Source organism: Peromyscus eremicus, chromosome 11 (assembly GCF_949786415.1).
Source record: "Peromyscus eremicus chromosome 11, PerEre_H2_v1, whole genome shotgun sequence".
NCBI classification, from domain to species: Eukaryota; Metazoa; Chordata; class Mammalia; order Rodentia; family Cricetidae; genus Peromyscus; species Peromyscus eremicus.
In genome coordinates this window covers 62554516-62573016 of record NC_081427.1, presented here as the reverse complement: position 1 = coordinate 62573016, position 18501 = coordinate 62554516, and the positions used below count along the sequence as shown (strand labels likewise).

Sequence of the window (18501 nt, the reverse complement as noted above, 5' to 3'; positions counted from 1 at the left end):
CCAGGCTCTTATACTTAAGTGTGTGGTCATTAAGGGGTGGTATTACTTGAGAGGGACTAGGAGGTGTGGCTTTTTGGAGTAAGTGTGGCTTTGTTGGAGGAAGTGTGTCACTGGGGGTGGAATTTGGGGTTTCAAAATCTCAAGCCTGGTCCAGGTGTCTCTTCCTGCTACCTGTGGATTCAGATGTAGAACTCTCAGCTCCTCTCCAGCACCATGTCTGCCTGCATGCTGTCATGCTTCCTACCATGGTAAAAATGGACTAAACCTCTGAAACTGTAAGCAAGCCCCAAGTAAATGCTTTCCTTTGAAAGAGTTGCCATGGTCATGGGGGGGTCTCTTCACAGCAATAGAACACTAAGACAGTGTGAAACGAGGAAGAAGTTTATGGCTAGACATGCAAACCTGAAAATTAACATTTCATTGTTTAGTCTTTTGTTTTTATAAAATACTTTGGTGCTCCATTCATCCCACAGAGCATGTAAATTACGGTTTACATAGAGACAATAAGAAATTAAATTATTTTCTTTGCTGATTTATCCAACCTATGGAGAATCTACTGTGTGACTATGACATATTAGAAATAGAAAGATGAATTTGTGTGGGTGTTTCCCCTCCCAGAACCCACAGACTAGCAAGAGAAAGGAATGAAGGCAAATATTTTCAGACAGTGATCACTGTCGTCCATTCAAGGTTCCTGGGTGATAAAGGAAAGAGACAACAGATAAAAGAGAAGGTCCTCAGGGGAGGTCTCTCAGCACACTGGGAGCCTTTGTAAAAGCCAGAGAACCAGAATGGCAGCCAGCTCATGGAGCTGAGATTAAAACCTAAAGGCAGGGCTGCACAGAAAACACAGGCCATGAGCAGATAGGACACAGGTCTCCACAGTTAGAAGAGAAGGAACTCTGAGGCAATCAGTCACCACGTCAGGAGGCAAGCCTAGGACTGATTCATTTGCAAGGGAACTTAATGGGTCAGCCAGGAAGGGAGGCTCTCTGACCTCATTCATCACACTCCCATTTATCTGCAGAGAAAATAAAAAGCCTTAAAAAAAAAAGCCAACTATTTTCTGACAGGTACTTGCTACCATTAAAAACCCTAACAAATATTTTCATTTAAAAAGGATCGATTTTTTTTTTAAGTTTGAGGTATTTTTAGCTGAAATATTCACATTGTCCTCTTTTCAGCTTATTCTTGGCGATCTCATCTGGGAATTGTTTTCTGCCATAACCGCCGCTGGGCACACAAACCTTCTAACCCACTGCCAGCGTCAACAGAGAATACAATAACTCACTAAGCACCTTCAGAAAGATTTAGACCCCCAAACGGCAAGACCACGGCCATGTGTCTGTGCGTACATGACTCTGTGGAGGAGAGGCCAGAATGATCCTGAATGCTGTGATACAGGCAGACACTATCTAGTCCGAGTAGATTTATTTCAAACAAATTCGGAGGGATAATAGAAAACCATTTATTTGCCGCAGTGTTCTCTTTTAACTATTCAATAATGTTCCAGTATTAAGTTAATCATATTCAATAGGATCCTGTCTTCATGATGCTCTGTTTCTGGTTGATCCCTCTGTCCTTCAAAGTACCATGACTCAAGCTGCCTTTGACAGAGCGCTGCACTCTTAACACTGTACAGCAGGTCTATTTTTAAGAAACCGCTAGGGATGGAACTTTCCATAGTTTCAACATTTAACAATCTTCACAGCTAGAAACATTCACCTCCTATAGAAGCTAATACACGAAGGTGTGGCTTCAAGTGCTTTTCTTCTCTGACTGCAGTGGGAGTAAAGAACCTCTCGTCCCCATAAGTGATACAGCAGCTACGATGTATTAATCACTGACTTTGTGCCATACAATGTAGTAAAAGCTACACATATTATCTCATTCAGTCTCTGGACCATGCTTCAAAATTAAATACTCTAAATTGCAAAGTAACCATTTAAAGCCTAAAGACGCAAAATTTGCCCTTGACCTGACAAGCAATGAACGGCAGCATAGGACAGCACCAAGGTATTTCTTTTTAAATGATATTTAATTAATTCTTTAAAACTTTTATACAACATATTTTGAATTACATTTATTCTCCTCCCAGCTCTTCCCATATCTACCCCGATGAGTACAGTTTGAGTTGTCTAAGTTACTCTTCAGAGTGGGGCCTACCCTGCGGTGTGGTAGCTCTGACTCTCCCTGTCAAAGCAGGGTATCAAATGTGAATAGTGCCTCAGCTAGGAGTGGAATTTCATGCTCACCTTCCCTTCAATATTGGGATTTCTCCAAAGATACTTTATTTATTGATTTTATTTTTTTAATGGTCTTAATATGTACCCCTGCCTGGTCTGGAACTCACACTGTAGACCAGACTGGCCATAAGCTCCCACAGCTCTTCCTGTCTCTGCCTCCATGTGCTGAGATTAAAGGCAGACAGCCTCATGGCTGGCTTGACCTTTCTTTTCTTGATGCTGAAGAAGTGAGCTGCCTCTTGAGTCTGCCCTCAGCATGGTCTTCACCCTTCCTAAGTACTGGTGGTCCCCATAGGCCAGGGCTTGAGTTATGATTATCAGACTTCCAGGGACATAAAAGTAACATATATTCCATAAAATCATAATATGAACTGTGAGTTTTGACATATTCTGGAACCAATAATATGCAGCTTAGTTTCTTGCCAGGTTGGCACCAGCATTAAGCCAGAGCTTCCAGTCAGTCGTTCTCTCCGAGAAGAGCAACAACAGGTACACTTCAAGTTGGTGTTGCTAAGTGATAATGCCTTGTAGGCTACATATTAAATGCATGTTCAATTTATAATCTCTTTGTTGGTGTGTAACCTCATCACAAATCCAGGCCCTCTGGAGTCTCAAGCTTTTATCTATTTTTCTGAATCATTTTGTCATTTCAGCTCTATGTCAAGGGCATCTCAACATCTTTCAAATTCAGTTGATAGGAAAATGGAGATTACATATAATAATGATTATTTCGTGAATGTTAACATCTGTGTTCCTATTTTAAACCTTAGTTCCCATTGATTTTTAATAACATTATTCTTGTCCTAAATCATATCTAACAAAGCATCATAAAGTCTAGAACATTTCTAAAAAGACAAGCTAATGTTGAAGTATTTACTAGTGGGTATAACTGATAGATATGCCCTTTTATAGTTTCTCAGTTATTTTTCAAAACAAAACTGAATATTATAGCCATATGCTAAACTATGCTATAAATACCACTTTAGAAAAGTCAGAAAATTGACTGGTTAGAATGTATATAATGAGCTAACTTTTAAGAAAAATGTCAATGTACATATGACACTCTAAATTAAGAAAGAAAAATGCTTAACATTCTGTTAATGTAATATCTTTCATGATAAATAACTAAATTTAGGGAAAAATTAGTGTCAGGATTTACAATTTTCACTGCTTTCACTATCTCTCATATACTTGGCTTCCTTGAACACAATTCAAAATGGGTGGAAATGACCAAATCCATGAATGCAGCAATAGATATATTTAACCTTTATCCCACTCCAATTTCAAAGTGAGAGAAAAGAGCAGTGTCTGAAGATTTTCCCAATTTCCTATGGGCAATGAACAAGGGAGAACAGGTTTCTGAAACAATGTCATTCTAAACATGCTGAGTGTCCCCAGAATCATCAAACGTCTATGAAACAAAAGCATTGTTGCTCTGTTGACACAGATTTTAACCAGTGTTTGACATACTGTTTGTATTGATTTTTTTCTCTTTCTCTTTCAACTTTTATGTACCACAACAACATGGTTCAAAGTCTGTTGATTTTGTCATGCTATATTCCACATGACAAGTTTGGAGTCATCAAACATGTGAAATATTTATCCCAAGTAACATTACACTATAGAGTTGGATTACATTGAGACAGGCGGGAACTTAACATAAAACACCTGCCTTGGAACTAAGTGATTACAGAGGGAGGAAGAGACTCCTATTAAGAATAGCAAACCCATGCCTGTAAGCCCAGCACTGGGAAGCCTAAAGCAGAAGGATTGTGAGTTTGAGGCCAATCTGGGCTACATAGCCTGGTTTAAAAAAAAGAAAGAAAGAAAGAAAAAAGAATAGGCTAATAAATCCTTCCTTGTGGTAAGTTTGATAAATATACCAGGAGTTATTCTCTGACAGAATTTAGTTCCTGAACACCAAAATGACACTTACAGATGGTGAGAGGCAACTTCCAACTGGTAGTGTGGCTAAGAGATCCCTGGAAGGTGTCTACCAGCCAGGCTTTCAAAACGTCAACAGTCTTAGAAAGCAGGACTCAGGCAGTTCCTTTAAGGGACATTGGAGACTAGACCAACAACTCAGGATCCCTGAGTACATAGCCTGACTTTTCATCAAGAAGTCTGGTTTAAGATTTGTGTCTGAATGTTCACTATGTCAATAAGATTTGATGATGTTCTTTCCAAGAGATTGGATCTTACAAATATCTTTCATAAGCTATCTCTGGCTCTGGTGCAGATATATATATATATATATATATATATATATATATATATATATATATATATATGTATATATATATATGTATATGTATATATATATACACACATTGCCGTCCTGAGAGATTTTATTTTAGTCTAAGCTAAAACCATGATACAAATCTCCACCCTACTGAGATAGCAATAGGAAATCTATTTACTGGAACGACGTCTTCCAGTTAATAATTTCCAATAAAAATTGTTATTAAAAACTATTTTAAAGATATTTTAAGCAGTTAAAATAAGAGGAGGAGAAAGCTTCTAATTTTATATGCATCAATAGTAGCTTGGATAATATCTCTGTCTCACCTTGCCCAAATACAAAAGCAGGACCTGTTGGCCCTGGAATCGGATTCTCAGAAAACATACTTACTGGTATCAAATCATTTGACAAGAATGCTAAAGCACCCTTGAAGGCACATTTATTCAATGCATAAGGAAAATGTGGGCTGCTTATATGTTAGTTCTCACATCTTGTAACTACTCATTCGGTGAACAGAATTGTACAATCAAAGCCTGGCAAAGTGACACACACCTGACCTCCAGCTACGTGAGAGGCCAAACAGCATGATCTTTTGAGTCCGGCAGTATGAGATTAGCCTGGCCAACACAGCCAAACTCAAAAGAACAAAGAAACAACGAAAAACATCAAACAAACAGAATCACAGAATTTTAATGCTGGGAGGGACTGTCTCCTCTAACCTCATTTTACACAATATCAGTCAAAATTACAAGAATAAGTCAATATAATATCACCTATTTAAATACTTGGGCTACTAAGATACCTGTCACTATAAATGAAAATCCATTTCAAAAGTCATAGAAACTTCTATCCTGTTGGAACATGATCCAAGAATGGAGTTGTATGAGGAGAATTCTGAGTGCTTGTGAGAAAACTCCAAGAAAACAAGACAAGAGTCTTGTGACCTCAGTTTTTTCAAAAACATGAAATTGTTTTTGGAATGTGTTTATGTGCACCTCCCGGGTGTATCAGATAGGAATGACTTTACTTCAGATGATTTGTTACCACTGGTTATTGTTATTTGTTGATATGCCTCTCTGAAAAAAATACGTTTTTGCCACACTCAGCTCGCCCACCTTGTGATTGTACCCATGTGGCTCCTCTTAACCCTCAGAGTATAAAATGTCTGATGCTCTGAATAAAGTTGACTATGGCATGAGACTTTAGTCTGCCCCATCTATCAGCTCCATTCTCCAAGGTCCCACCTCCACTAGAGTGGTAAATACCATCCCTTGAGCCTTTTATCGGAAAACTACTTGGTACTCTTTAGACACTTTCCCTGGTGAGTGCAAACACTCTTTACTCAGGCAGAGAGAAATGACAGAGCTAGAATGAATCAGACTATATCATCTTGACGAGAAAAGGCTTTATCTAAACTGGCTTTCACATGCCTGGTTAACAGCAGGCTACCTACAACAGTAGGTGTCTTTATGTCATGTTGAATGTGCGGATTGGTTGGATGAATGACTCTTTGGAGAAATCCATGTGACAAAAGGGATATGGGAAGAAATCTGATACCACCTCACTTGCCAATTTATAGTGTTTGCCTTGGTTGGGAGTTGTGTTTATCTTCCCTTGGAGTCACAACAGCTTGTCACCACAGGGCTTCTACCTGGCTCTCCCTAGAATAGGTGCCACCCTTACAGTTTTCTATTCTGAACGCTCTAAAAAGGCAGCATGGCTGTGAAGAATCTGCCACTGGCCAAGACATTTCCATCCTGCATAACCATTTACACACCCCTCCCTCTCTTTCCACTGTAATTTTGGCTTATCTTACCACAAAATCATACAGTCATGGAAATAACATACTGCTGTGTGGAATGCAAACAAGCCTGAAGACTTGCTCCATGCTCTGGGTTCTGGTTTTCTCTTAATTTTCTCAATTCATATGAAGCTACAGAAGGTTAAATGTCTTACCATCCAGATGGTCCACATAACAATACACGTCATAGGTTTCGTGGGGAGAGCGGAATCCATAGGTCCTGACGCCTTCCTTCCCCATCATGTCTCCATAACAGCCTTCTCTGGGAGCCCTTATGGGATATCTGGGGAGGCAAAGGAGAGGTAAGTGGCACTGTCACTAGCAAATTAATACTTACAGGCTTTGGGGCCCGGGCCTCTCACCTAACAGTTTGATCGGACAGCCATCCTGCATCACACTGCTCAAAGCCATCTTCATAGGCAGCGAAGAGCTGCTCTGGCGTTGCTATCACTGCCCCAATGTCCAAGCAAGCCTGTTGAGCCATCGCAAAGTTCAGAGTGTATCTACTGGTCGCTGCCCTGTAGTGGAATACGACTCCTGCAAAGACAGCAAACCACAGACTGTTTCAATGCTTTAATCCCCCACTGGAGTGTGTAAAACTTCAGAATGAAATAATATGCCAACTAATTATATTATCATGGTTACTTATTTTTACTATGCAAAACTTTTGTAGATTGATGGCACTTAAAAAATGCCACTAATCTAGGGGTCCTGCTCCTCATGCTACATCCTTGAATCATGCAGCGTTATGACCTTGACTTTCACGGATAGTGGGATAAGGCAGAGAAAAACACCAGGCTATCTTTGTGACAATGCCTATTTCCGTCATCACTTTGCTCCCTACTCATAAACTAGTCCCACTCTCTGAACCTTAATCTCCTGTCTTATCCAGTAGATCTAACATTTATTTGATCTGAAGGTTGGGTAGATTGCAAAGCACTGTCCAAATATGCACCATATCCACTACCTGGCTAGTGTTATTTTTGTATCTGGTATGACTAATACAAATATACAGTTTTCATGCCAACAGAGGTCTGAAATAAAGTTCTCTACACTCCTCAAAAGCAAGCATGCTTGCCTCAGGTTCCACTTCGTTGTATTTTATGTATTGCTAAAGAAATCATTAGAAACTGTGCTCTAGGTCTCAAGAGAGTGTCAAAGAGTGAAGAAAGAGCAGTTAAGGGGTGGAACTTCCGGTCCTTTCTTCCCGCTTCCACATGCTATCCACTTTTAACTGGAGGAAATCTGATTCCTCAAAATGAATCTAACTGATATGCCAGGGAAGTCATCACAAAATACAGATGGGGGCACCCCAATTTTATAAGTAAAATTTGATCGACTCATAGTATTCAATACCACATTTTGTTGTTGTTTGAAATGAATTGTGGTTTCCAAGTTATCTGTCAATCACTCCCCTTGAGTCCTAGTCATTTCCTGGGGTTGACAGATTTGTCTCCCACATTCAGACTGCCTATCAGACCCTCTCTGTCATGTTATTCTTCATATTGTGACTCTGTCTCCAGACAAGCCAGGAAAAGAACTGTGCAGGACTAGAATGACCGTCTTGCAGATAAAGCCTGTTATCAGTGCCCACACAAAAGGAGCCGCATAACAACTCATAGATGGACTGACTGGCAAAGGGCATTCCTTTTCCTGTTTCTGATCTCTCATGTCTCAGAATGTCATCAAATGCCAATCTCCCTTCATGTGACCTCTCTCAAACTGTCTGGGAGAACATAGACAACATGCATCTGGTAAGCATGAGAAACACCCTAAAATAACTTTTAAGCTTTAAATAAGAACTTGAATTGGTTTTAATTTGATTATAGTGGTTAAAGTTTCAAGTCATCTTGGGAATTATAAATCTTCCACATGTGCTAAATATTGGTACTAAGAGGGGACAGAGCAGAGGGCCTCCTTGCCTAAGGCAGGAACCATCAACCCATATGTAAGTGTCTGCAATTGTTGGAATAACCTGAGGACATCATGGGGCTAAGAAGATTAGGTGGAAGATATTCATTGTTTCTGAGCAGCAAGAGGCAAATACGATTGCTAAGTCTTCAATGATGAAAAAAAAAATGTAAGAAGCTGTGAAACTGAGAATTTTAGAGTATGAATTTGTGAGATATACAGCTATCCATATAAATGTATATGAAGCTACACTCTTAGGTAAACTAAAATCAATGATGAACTCAGATTGGAAGAGCTCGGGGATTTAGTGGATACATGGGCAACGGGAAACAGATGAATTTAATAATAAAGGATGCTCAGGGAATTTGTTTGTTGCACCTAAAATTCCAACCATTTCCTTTTGGCTAAACAAGAAAGAGTTTTTAATAAAACTCCTTTAATGTATTTCTGAAAGGTAAATATTTTATAGGGAAATTGGGAGTTGGAGGAAAATCTGTTCCATCATGTCTGGGTATTAGAGTCTTGCTTAATAACTTGCCAACACATTCTCCTTCCAAGAGCTGCGGCATTATGTGTGTGCCCAATTAAAGCAATTTCTCTTTGCTTTGTCTTCTAACTTAAGCTCAAGTGACATATGACCCGCCATTACAGGGAGGACAAAGGTAAAATGTGTCATCACAAACTTAGTGGACAGCAGCTAGTGTTAAAATTACATTTTCTTTCTTTCTGATTTCTTGCTCTGAACCAACTGAAAATTCAAATATTGATTGCCTTTGTAAGACACTATGATACAAATCATGGTTAGGCTTTCAATGTAACTTTTCAATGATACTTCTTGAAATTAAACTCAAAGGCTTTATTTTTTTTTTGCATTTATTTTGTGTGTCTGTGTGTGCACATGCACGGAGGCATGGGTAAACGCATGCCCTTCTACCCTGTGGATTCCAGAAATCAAACTAAGCTTGTCAGGCTTGGCAACAAGTATCTTTCTGCTGAGCCAACTCACCGGCACTCACTCATGATCAAAGATCATGATCGAGCACTTGCCTAGCATGCACAAGAACTTGCGTTTGAACTTCAGCATCCCCAAAAATCACACTAATAGAATTAAGATCAGAAAAGGGAAACATTTTATATCTACATATCTATGTGTATAAATATGTGGTACTTGGGATGAGAATGTCCCCTAGAGGTTCATATGTTTGAAGTCATGGTGCCTAGTTTGTAGAGCTGTTTGAGAAGGACTAGGAGGTGTGGCCCTGTTGGAGGAGGTGTGTCTCTGGGGGGGGGGGGGCTTTGACTTTCGGAAGCCCACGCCATTCCCAGTTAGCGCTCTGCCTCTTGCTTAAAGATAAGGATGTAAGCTCCCAGCCTTAGCTCCAGCACCATGCTGCTGGCCTTGTTGCCCTGTGGCCTTCGCCATGACGGTCATAACACTTTGTAACTAACTGTGAGCCCTAAATCAAACACTGTCTTTTTTCAAGTTGCCTTGGTCAAGGTGTTTTTGTCATGGCAATAGAAAAGTAACTAAGACAACATATATAACATCAAAATTAAAATGTAGAATAGTTTTAATAGTATTCTGATGCAATCACTGGTAGGTCTCAGCACTAAAATAATAATTTAAGAACTATGTACTATATCTTGAGGTTTTCATTATTTTCAGTATATTGTACATTACTTGACTCAGTCAATAAAGCTGCTTCACAAAAAGTCACCTTTTCTTAATGAGTAAGTTTGGTTTCAGTGAAAAGCAAAGATTGTTGGATTGATGTGTTTTCCACTTGTTCATATCCTAAACAACAGACATCCTTGAGTACTGGCCACACTTCTCTCCTGGGTCTCATGCTACAACTTCCTTAAAAATCTGAAAGTCTTACCATCCACAGTCAGTGACATGGTGTCCTGAGTGTCTTCAATCCCATACATGACATCACAGCGGTAGACACCCGCATCACTAGCACGGAGTTTGACCATGGTGAGGGAGGCATCACCCACATCCTCAGGGTGCGTGAGCACTGACACTCGCCCTTTGTAGTCCTGCCCGATCTTGATATTGCCATCTTGGGCCACAAGGACAGTAGTCTCCTTCAGGTCTTTTCCATTTTTGTCCACTTCCATCTTGGACCATTTGATTCTGAGAAATTCACTCATGTTGTAATTGGGCGGTAAGGTGGGCATGGTGGAAAAATGACAAGGTAAGCTCACTTTTCCTGACAGAGAGCCTTTCACAGGGGGGCTTTCTTCCGTTTTCGCTAGAGGAAAGACAAAATATCAGATGAGTAATCCTGAAAAGCTGAAACCTAGTCTATTGAGTGTGTGAATGGATAGGCAACAGTTAGGGAGCTTTCATTACGTCTTGAGTGTGTGGAAACCTGAGAATGAGTTATATAAAGAAAGTAGCACGGAACTTCAATAATGCTTTATAACAATGATGCGGATTAATAATGTTCACCTTTGCACACTGAAATACAGAGCTCGCTTGAAAGCATTTGTCACTTGGTATTTAACATGGAAAAAGGAAGAATAAGGCAAGCACAAGCAAAAATTTAAGGGCAGAAAAGGACAGGGCAGGCTAGAGCACAGCACCACAGACTGTGAGATCAAGCTAGGGTGGTGGGTACTTGTGCCTATAATCCTAGTACTCAGGAAAACGAGGCAAGGGCATTGCTCTAAGTTCCAGTCTAGCCTAGACCACAATGAAAAAAATCAATCCTCCCGCTCTCCCTCCTCTTTTCCCCCTTCTGTCTCTCAAAAAAAGCGAGACTAGTGTTAAGAAAAGCAGTTGAAAGGGAAAAACACTTAAGTTTATAGATCAGAGGAGAAAATATAATGAAAAAAATTAACATTTGAAGACAAAGTGAGAATTTTCGAATGGTACTTGAGAAGACTCGAGAAAGGGCAAGGCTCCTATTTTAAGAGCCCTCTTCAGCCCAGCAATTGAGGCAGGCAAATTTCCAAGGCCAGCCTGAACTTGTTCCTCTAACAGGTCAGAGACGAGAATCATTTAAGGTAACTACCACATTACCTTAGAGAAAATTAAAAAAAAAAAAATGAAAGAAGAATTCCACACAGTGCTTCCTGAGACTGGAGCGAGAGCAAGCCTAACGTTTGAAGAGCCCTCCTTGGGCCCTCCTTCAGCCAGAGGCCTCGCTTCCTTCTAACTCCAGCTGCAATCACTTTGCAGAGACACACTGCCTTTCATTATCCCTGGGCCGGAAGACCAGCTTCTGTTCACCTAGCCCGCCTAACATACTCATTTCTGTTTAAGCTCTTAAACATTTAGTGACAGAGGATACCCTGGTTACAATTTAACACCACTGCATGCAAAAGAAAACATCCTTTCGCCCTTCCTGGAATCCATCCCCCTCACCCCAGCCCTCCTTCACTTCCCGGCTTCCACTCGCAAGGCTAACCCAGGTGTTAGAAAGGATACAAATTATTGTTCTTGGAAAGTAAGGCTGGCTTCACGAAATGACCGCCAACAGTAAAGAGCTGGCCCCAAATCAAGTGACACTGTGACTTTTAGCTACTAAAGGGATGTTTTTGGTTTTGTTTTTTAGCATCATGCCAGTCATCAGAGAACTATATGTCCCCATGTAGACACACACCGGCGATGATACAGCCCACTGGACCCTTATCAGTCAGCTGGGTCATTTTCAAAATTACAGGAAGATGTTATTCCCTTAAAAAAAAAAAAGGAAATTCTATTGCCCCCTCCAAAAAAAATTAAAGAAGATGGGCCTAAAGTGGGCACAGTGGCTCATGCTGGCAATCCCAGGATTTAAGGCATCAGGGTAGGTGGTTCTCCATCAGCTGGCAACTGGCCTGTGCTACATAGAAAAGTCCAGTTTTGTCTGGGCTGCACAGGGACACCCTGTCTCCTCCTTCCCAAAAATATGATTAATACAGTACTATGTCTGGTGTATTTATGATAAAATCACTCATTTATTCCAAAATTATAATGACTGTTACTTTCAGGACTCGTTCAACATTCTATTCATATATATGTATATATATGAATGGCTTGTTCACAGGATACTTAAAATTAATTAAAAATGAGATAACCTATTGGCTGCACTAAGTTACTCTTTAAGATACTCCTTAGGTTTTTTTGTTTTTGCAATGTAATAGCAAGGCAACAGCCTCATTTTCATAGCTTAGAAAATAAAACCTCTAACTTAGCGTTCACTCTTTGAAATGAACCTGATTTCTTGGTGAAGATGCCCCTTGAGAGGAAGTGGCAAGCCCCTGGCTGGCTGGCGACTCACCTGAGCCAGAACACGGACCTCATTATATCTAACCAATTTTTAGCATTGGCATTTATTAACTTCCTCCCCTGGCCCTAACTTCATTCACACAGGCAGCCTTCATTTTGTCTCACTCTCTAGACACCTGCTTTTGTCGCTGCCAGAACTGAGACCTGTTAGTAGTTTCATGGTCTCTTTCATACATCCATCAAGTCTGTAGGAGACATGCTAAAAGTCACCGCTACTGGTTCACATTCCTTCAATTTAGAATCACCTAAAGCGATGAAGCATTTCTGTTTTATTTGTTTATTTATTTATCTATCAAGAGCAAGAATTCTAAGACTTGTGAATTCTGCGTCTAAAAATTTAATTTACACTTATTGCATGTTCTAGGAGTTCACACTTTGCAGCCTAAAGAATCACTTAACACAAATAAAATATAGTAACATTACTGAGGTTTGTTTTTAATAGAAAAACAAATAATTTTATAATAGTGTAGGACAGACGATCTCTAATTCCTTAATATCTATTTCTAAATTACATTTTTTCGCAATTATAAAGGCATGGGGAAGATGCAGGGTTCAGTCAACCCCATGAAGTAGAGAACTTCCTGAAATATGGACTGTGTAGAATCTGGGTTAATTGAGACTGCCGTAACGAAGAGCACATTGAAACAAAAGGCACTGTTCCAAGGTCTATGTACTATTCTGGCTAAACACACATATTAAAACCTTTGCTCTAAAATGAATATAAGATTACATCGAATTGAATCTTTAGAATAAGATTAACAAAAAGATGTGTGGTAAAAAACTTTTGAGTATTAAGAGTTGGGTATTAATTCACTGGGTCACAAGAACCAACTTAATTACATCTAAATATTTTAAGAGTTATCTTAGCAGTCTGAAGTATAATGTATATAAAGTATGCACATTTAAAAAAAAAATCTGCTACCTGCAGGAACTTGTCTGAATCTAGTAAAAATGTATCCTGACAAAATCAGTGTTTACTGTTCCCACGGATGGTTTGTGGTCTACACGAGCACATAAGGGAGAAAGCACTATGTCATGAATGATCGGTGACTCCTCATTCTGTGCACAGACTCTGCATGATAAGAAGGGTGTAAATTCCGTCTGTGAAGACAGAGAAAGGGGCACCAGACAAATAATTAGATTGAGAAGGTGGGATTCATTATGTTCCTGTTCAACTCATGACCTCACAACCCCGTACTCTATTTTGTGTTATTAGAGGAATATTAAAACAAGTGGGTAAATTTTCAGTAACTAAGATGGTTTCCAATGCAACAGGCACTGTTCAAGAAGTGCCAAAGCCAACAAATCAGTATGACATGGTGTTCCTTAATGTGAGCCACTGGCCTTTAGGACCTGTGTCCTACCAGGGCAGACACAGAAACCCCTGTCGGCTCAGCAAGTTACTGCTGCCCGTCCCTCTATGTACTGGGGAAATGTGTTTTATCTGGATCTTAAACTTTTACACTTTTTGCTCCTGCCCCTCATAGGAAAGAACTAAATATCTCCTAAGTTAGCTAAAAATTGATTATGTGTATTATAAAGAATGGGGCCTCAAATGCAGTAATTGCATGGTATTGTTAGCTCTTAATGATTGCTAATTCTATGGAGGAAATAAACAACTCATTGTTTTGCTTTCACTATGTGAGTCTCTATGTCAAATGAGGCACGTCTTGTTGTGACTGTCACTGTGTTTCCTCTTCCATTATTAGCCACCCAAACTTGTCCCGACCCTCTCTACACCCCTGTCTTCACTGGGTACTGTTAGTCTTTCCTCTCCGGTCTCTTGATCTACTTCCTGGAAACATCAAAGAAGATGGTTTGGAATCGATTAACAGATACTGGACCCTGGACTCCCATCCTCATGGCCACCACCTGAAGTAAGTTAGGAGTTCATTGTCCAGGCTGCCACAATAATCGTCCAAATTAATTCCATGCCGCCACTTCTGTACTCCTGTAATCCAGTCTTTACAGAACGACAAAAGGTTTAAAGAATTTAATGCTGCATGTCCTCTGTGGACTGAAACTCTTTGGTGTGTGTTAGTGCACACAGAGTAAAATCTTGTCTTCTGAAAACCTGTACTGCCCCAGATAGACGAGAAGTTAAGAAAAGGGTGTGGGCTATTTCTTCATGGCTTGCCTTCCTCATCCCCTCGCTCTGATACTTGCTGGATGTGGGAAGCAATTGTTCTTCTTGGCACTTCAGTTTCCTCTTTACAGCACATGGGTAATGGATGTTTTGGTTAACCAATGTTAAGCACTTAAAATAGCTTCCAGCTCCCAGTGAATCCTGTCTACGTGACTGGTGCTGCTTCTATTTATATAAGCTGATCTCTGCTTATCTCTCTGCCTATATCTTCTCCTTTCCTTTTGATCACTACTGTCCAACAAGAGTGAGTTTCCCGTTGCTCACACAAGTTTATCTTTTTAACTTAAGGGCAGATCTTAGCAGGCTGGAGACTTTCCATTCTCATTTCAGCTCACATGTTACTTTCTCAAAGAGACCTGACCTACTTCCCTGAACCAAAGCCATTCTCGAGGATACCATTCTACTTTATTTTCATCATCAGAAAGTATCTAGGATGATTACTTGTTTATTTCCAGTTCATATAAATTTTAAGTTTAATGAAAACAAAATCCACAATATCCACTGATATATCCCTGGACACCTAGAATGATACCTGATACAAAGAAGGAATTCAAAAAGAATGTCAGACGATGGAAGGATGGATTGGTTAATTGATGAATGGACGGACAGATGGACAGGTGGATGGATGGATAGATGGATGTATGGGTAAATAGATGGGTGGATGGGTAAGGGGCATGGGGGGATGGATGGATAAATGGACAGATGGAGAGATGCTTAAACCTTCAGTCCTGAAGAATGAATTAAAATATAACTAAAGAGAACCCCACAGAGGAAGTGTCAAGCAATAGGAATCACATATGGGAAGGAGGAAAGACAAAAGCTTCTTGTGGATGGGCAGACTATCTCAGAAAGTCTGGAACATGGGCATGCAGAAGTAGGAGCCCAGCATGCCGAGCACACAAAGCAGAAACAGATCAGCCGGTGAAGCTTGACATAGACTCTTCAAATTCCTCCTTGTGTCTCCGGGATTGCACCAAACACTAAAGGTAGAGTGATGGAATCCGCACTGAATATGTATGAAAGGTGGAGCTAAGAAAGGCAGCGCATGCACACCTACTTGCCATTACCTGTCCAGAAACAAAGACAAAGGGAGCTGCTGACAAACGCTTGCTGGCAACACTTTTTAATTCCCTAAATTCAAATTCTAGACTCCCAGATTTAATTTTCTTTTTGGTGTAAGAAAGTCTTTAAAAAGTAGTTCAGAAGAAATTAGAATTCTAAATATTCTCAATGCTCTCAGAGAGCCTTTTTTCGTTGTTCAACTCGGGGGCCAGACACGGTAACGCATATTAGTAAGCTAGCATTTGTAAGGCTCGGGGAGGAAAACTACCAGTTTGAGGCTAGCTGGACTACATAATGAGACACTGTCTCAAAAAAAACAAAACAACAAAAACAAACATAGGAATAAACAATAACAAGTGATCTAAGAGGTTAGTGAAAGGTTCTCTCACGGGTTTGTTAGTTTGGTCTGTTTGACTTATCGAAATACACTATATTCAGTAATACTTTAAGTGAAAATCTTAGGCAATGCATAGATTTTTTAAAATGATTCTTCATCATAGCGATCCCATATTATAATTCCATTCCCCAGTGTTTTTTCACATATTAATAACGAAAGTGTTACTCTACTTACCTTTATGTAGTGCATGGGTTACTAATAAGGTTGAGCACATCCATAAGACGCTTTTCATATTTAGCAACATCTTGTCCTAGAAATGAAGAAAGACAAAGTATACCACAAGTATTTATGGTGGTGGCAGGCCATAAATCACATGTTAATAAGGTACTGGGTGCAATAAAAGAGGCAGTTCTCTGTGGACTGTAAACCCAGGAGGCTCATAATAGACCACATCACAACATTGTAATCATTCATTGGAATCACACTTGAGACAATAGTACCAAAACAACTCCAAGCCCCAGTGTGGGGACTTAGAACTCCAGGCTTACACATGATGGCCACGGCTGGACAGGCCACAGAAAGAACGCTAGAGATGACAACCTATGTAAATAAGGTGAGGAGCAGGTACAGAAAGGATATGGTACCCTCAGAATCTAATTAGAATGAAGAGAGTGAATGTGGACACAATAAGAAAATGCCAAAGATGACACAAAAGAGATGCTGAAAAGCGCAAGCTTCACATCCAGTTTGAGGTGAGAAGAAACTGACCGTGGCTCTGGCCGATGCTATCACCAGCAAGAATAAGGCCTTTGGAAGGTTTTCGTTGTAGTGGAAACACAAACACCACGGACTGTCTACCTGGCTGAACAAACAAAACAAATGTATCCCAAAGAGCTGCTAATTGCCAAAGTGACCAGTTTCAAAGTGCCCTCAGCAGCTTTTAAGTCTCGAGCGTAAACAATGAAAGAAGATGTTCTTCACTGAAAGTCAAGAAACACTGACCTTGGCTGAGCTGCTAATTTACTGTGTGCTTTGGGAAAGACCTTTAACAGTCTGAGTCACAAAACGGGCCCTTCCAAGTCTGAATTTATAGAAACCAGCCTAGTAAGGATAAGCACCAGGGGTGAGGGTTGTTAGAGTTTCCATTTAAATATCTCTCAAAGACCCACATTTTGGAGGCTTGGGCCTGAACTTGGCCTTGCTGGAGTTGGTGCCTAGTGGGAGTTCTCAGGCCATCAATGCTGTGTCCTCAAAGGGAATGTGGGCTGTGGATCTCTTCCTCTCTGTTTGCTTTCCCTTCGGCTTCACAGGAGCAGCCAATTCCACCACATGCTCCCAGGCATGACGCGCTGCCTGGCCTCAGGCCAGCATACAAGGCCAATCAATCATGCACTTCATCTTCCAAAACTGTGGAGCAAAAGAAACCTCTCTCTATGTATAAGTTGATTGTCTAGGCTTTTTGCTATAGTCTTGGAAGCAGACTCACAGGCGTGTTATTGTTTGAATATATTCGAGAATATTTTGTTACTTGCAGCCAAAGACATCTTCACTGGCTCATATGTAAGTTGGTACCCTACTGAACTCCCTTTGCCTTCCTTAGAAAACACATTCTGTATTACCTAGGAAACCTGGCCTGGAATAAGTAAATGATGAAAGAATCCAAGTGTAGTTTGTGCTCAAATATATTTTAATATTCCATGACAACTAGTCATTTGTTTTTAAATATTCTGCATTGGATCTTGTTTTATAAATCTAAAAACATGCTACAAACGAACTATAACAAAACTGTAAATGCTTAGCTTATGGATTTATGGCTTTACCTGTGTCGCCATGGCTTGACAGTGTTTTAGAAATAAAAAGATATTGATTGCATAGGCAAGATGAGTATTTAGGTCATAAAATCATATCAAATACATGCAGCCTGTGAATATTAACTTAATCCAGGTAGAAAACCTTCTTTTAATCATACTTCTAAATACTATTTTTTTGTTTCTATAAAGAAAAATTGCTTTCATTTTTAGTTTTCTTCCTTTTTCTTCAGGAAACCTTCATAAAGTATTTTTTAATGTTTGGGCTCCACTGTTAATCAGTCTTGGATTCAAATTCTGCATTTTCTACTTAAACTCTCAGATTATAAGTAAATGGATAGGCTCTCTAAAATTTATTTCTCTAGTTATTTAGTGATGAAAATTAATATGCATTATAGAAATGATTGAAATACCTGAAAATATTGCACATGAAATATGCCCATTCATATCTAATATAGTCAGTACATAGTGATTATTATTAAAATTAGTAACAAGCTTTTTATAGATGCTCGAATTGCTTCAGGTCACTAATAATAAAAGAATTTGAAGCCCTAAATCGTATTTCGCGTTACCTCTATAATAGCAGTATATAACTTTATGTTTATAGCAAACTCCCACCGCTTATCATCGGTTTTGATTATTACTTTGAAATATATTTTACTGGCCAGA

At 39.7% G+C, this 18501-nt stretch overlaps 1 protein-coding gene across 2 annotated transcripts in view; it reads right to left on the bottom strand.

Moving 5' to 3' along the window:
• Positions 1-16341, bottom strand: part of Vcan (versican) — an 89145-nt gene extending 72804 nt beyond the window's left edge. For both annotated transcript variants that reach the window (XM_059276450.1, XM_059276449.1), the window contains exons 1-4: positions 16259-16341; positions 10081-10455; positions 6652-6826; positions 6445-6572 (exon numbers count right to left, since the gene is read on the bottom strand). In XM_059276450.1, the coding sequence (XP_059132433.1) occupies positions 6445-6572; positions 6652-6826; positions 10081-10455; positions 16259-16328 (748 nt within the window). In that variant the 5' untranslated portion in view covers positions 16329-16341. The remainder of the gene's footprint in view (positions 1-6444; positions 6573-6651; positions 6827-10080; positions 10456-16258) is intronic.
• Positions 16342-18501: the final 2160 nt, after the last annotated feature.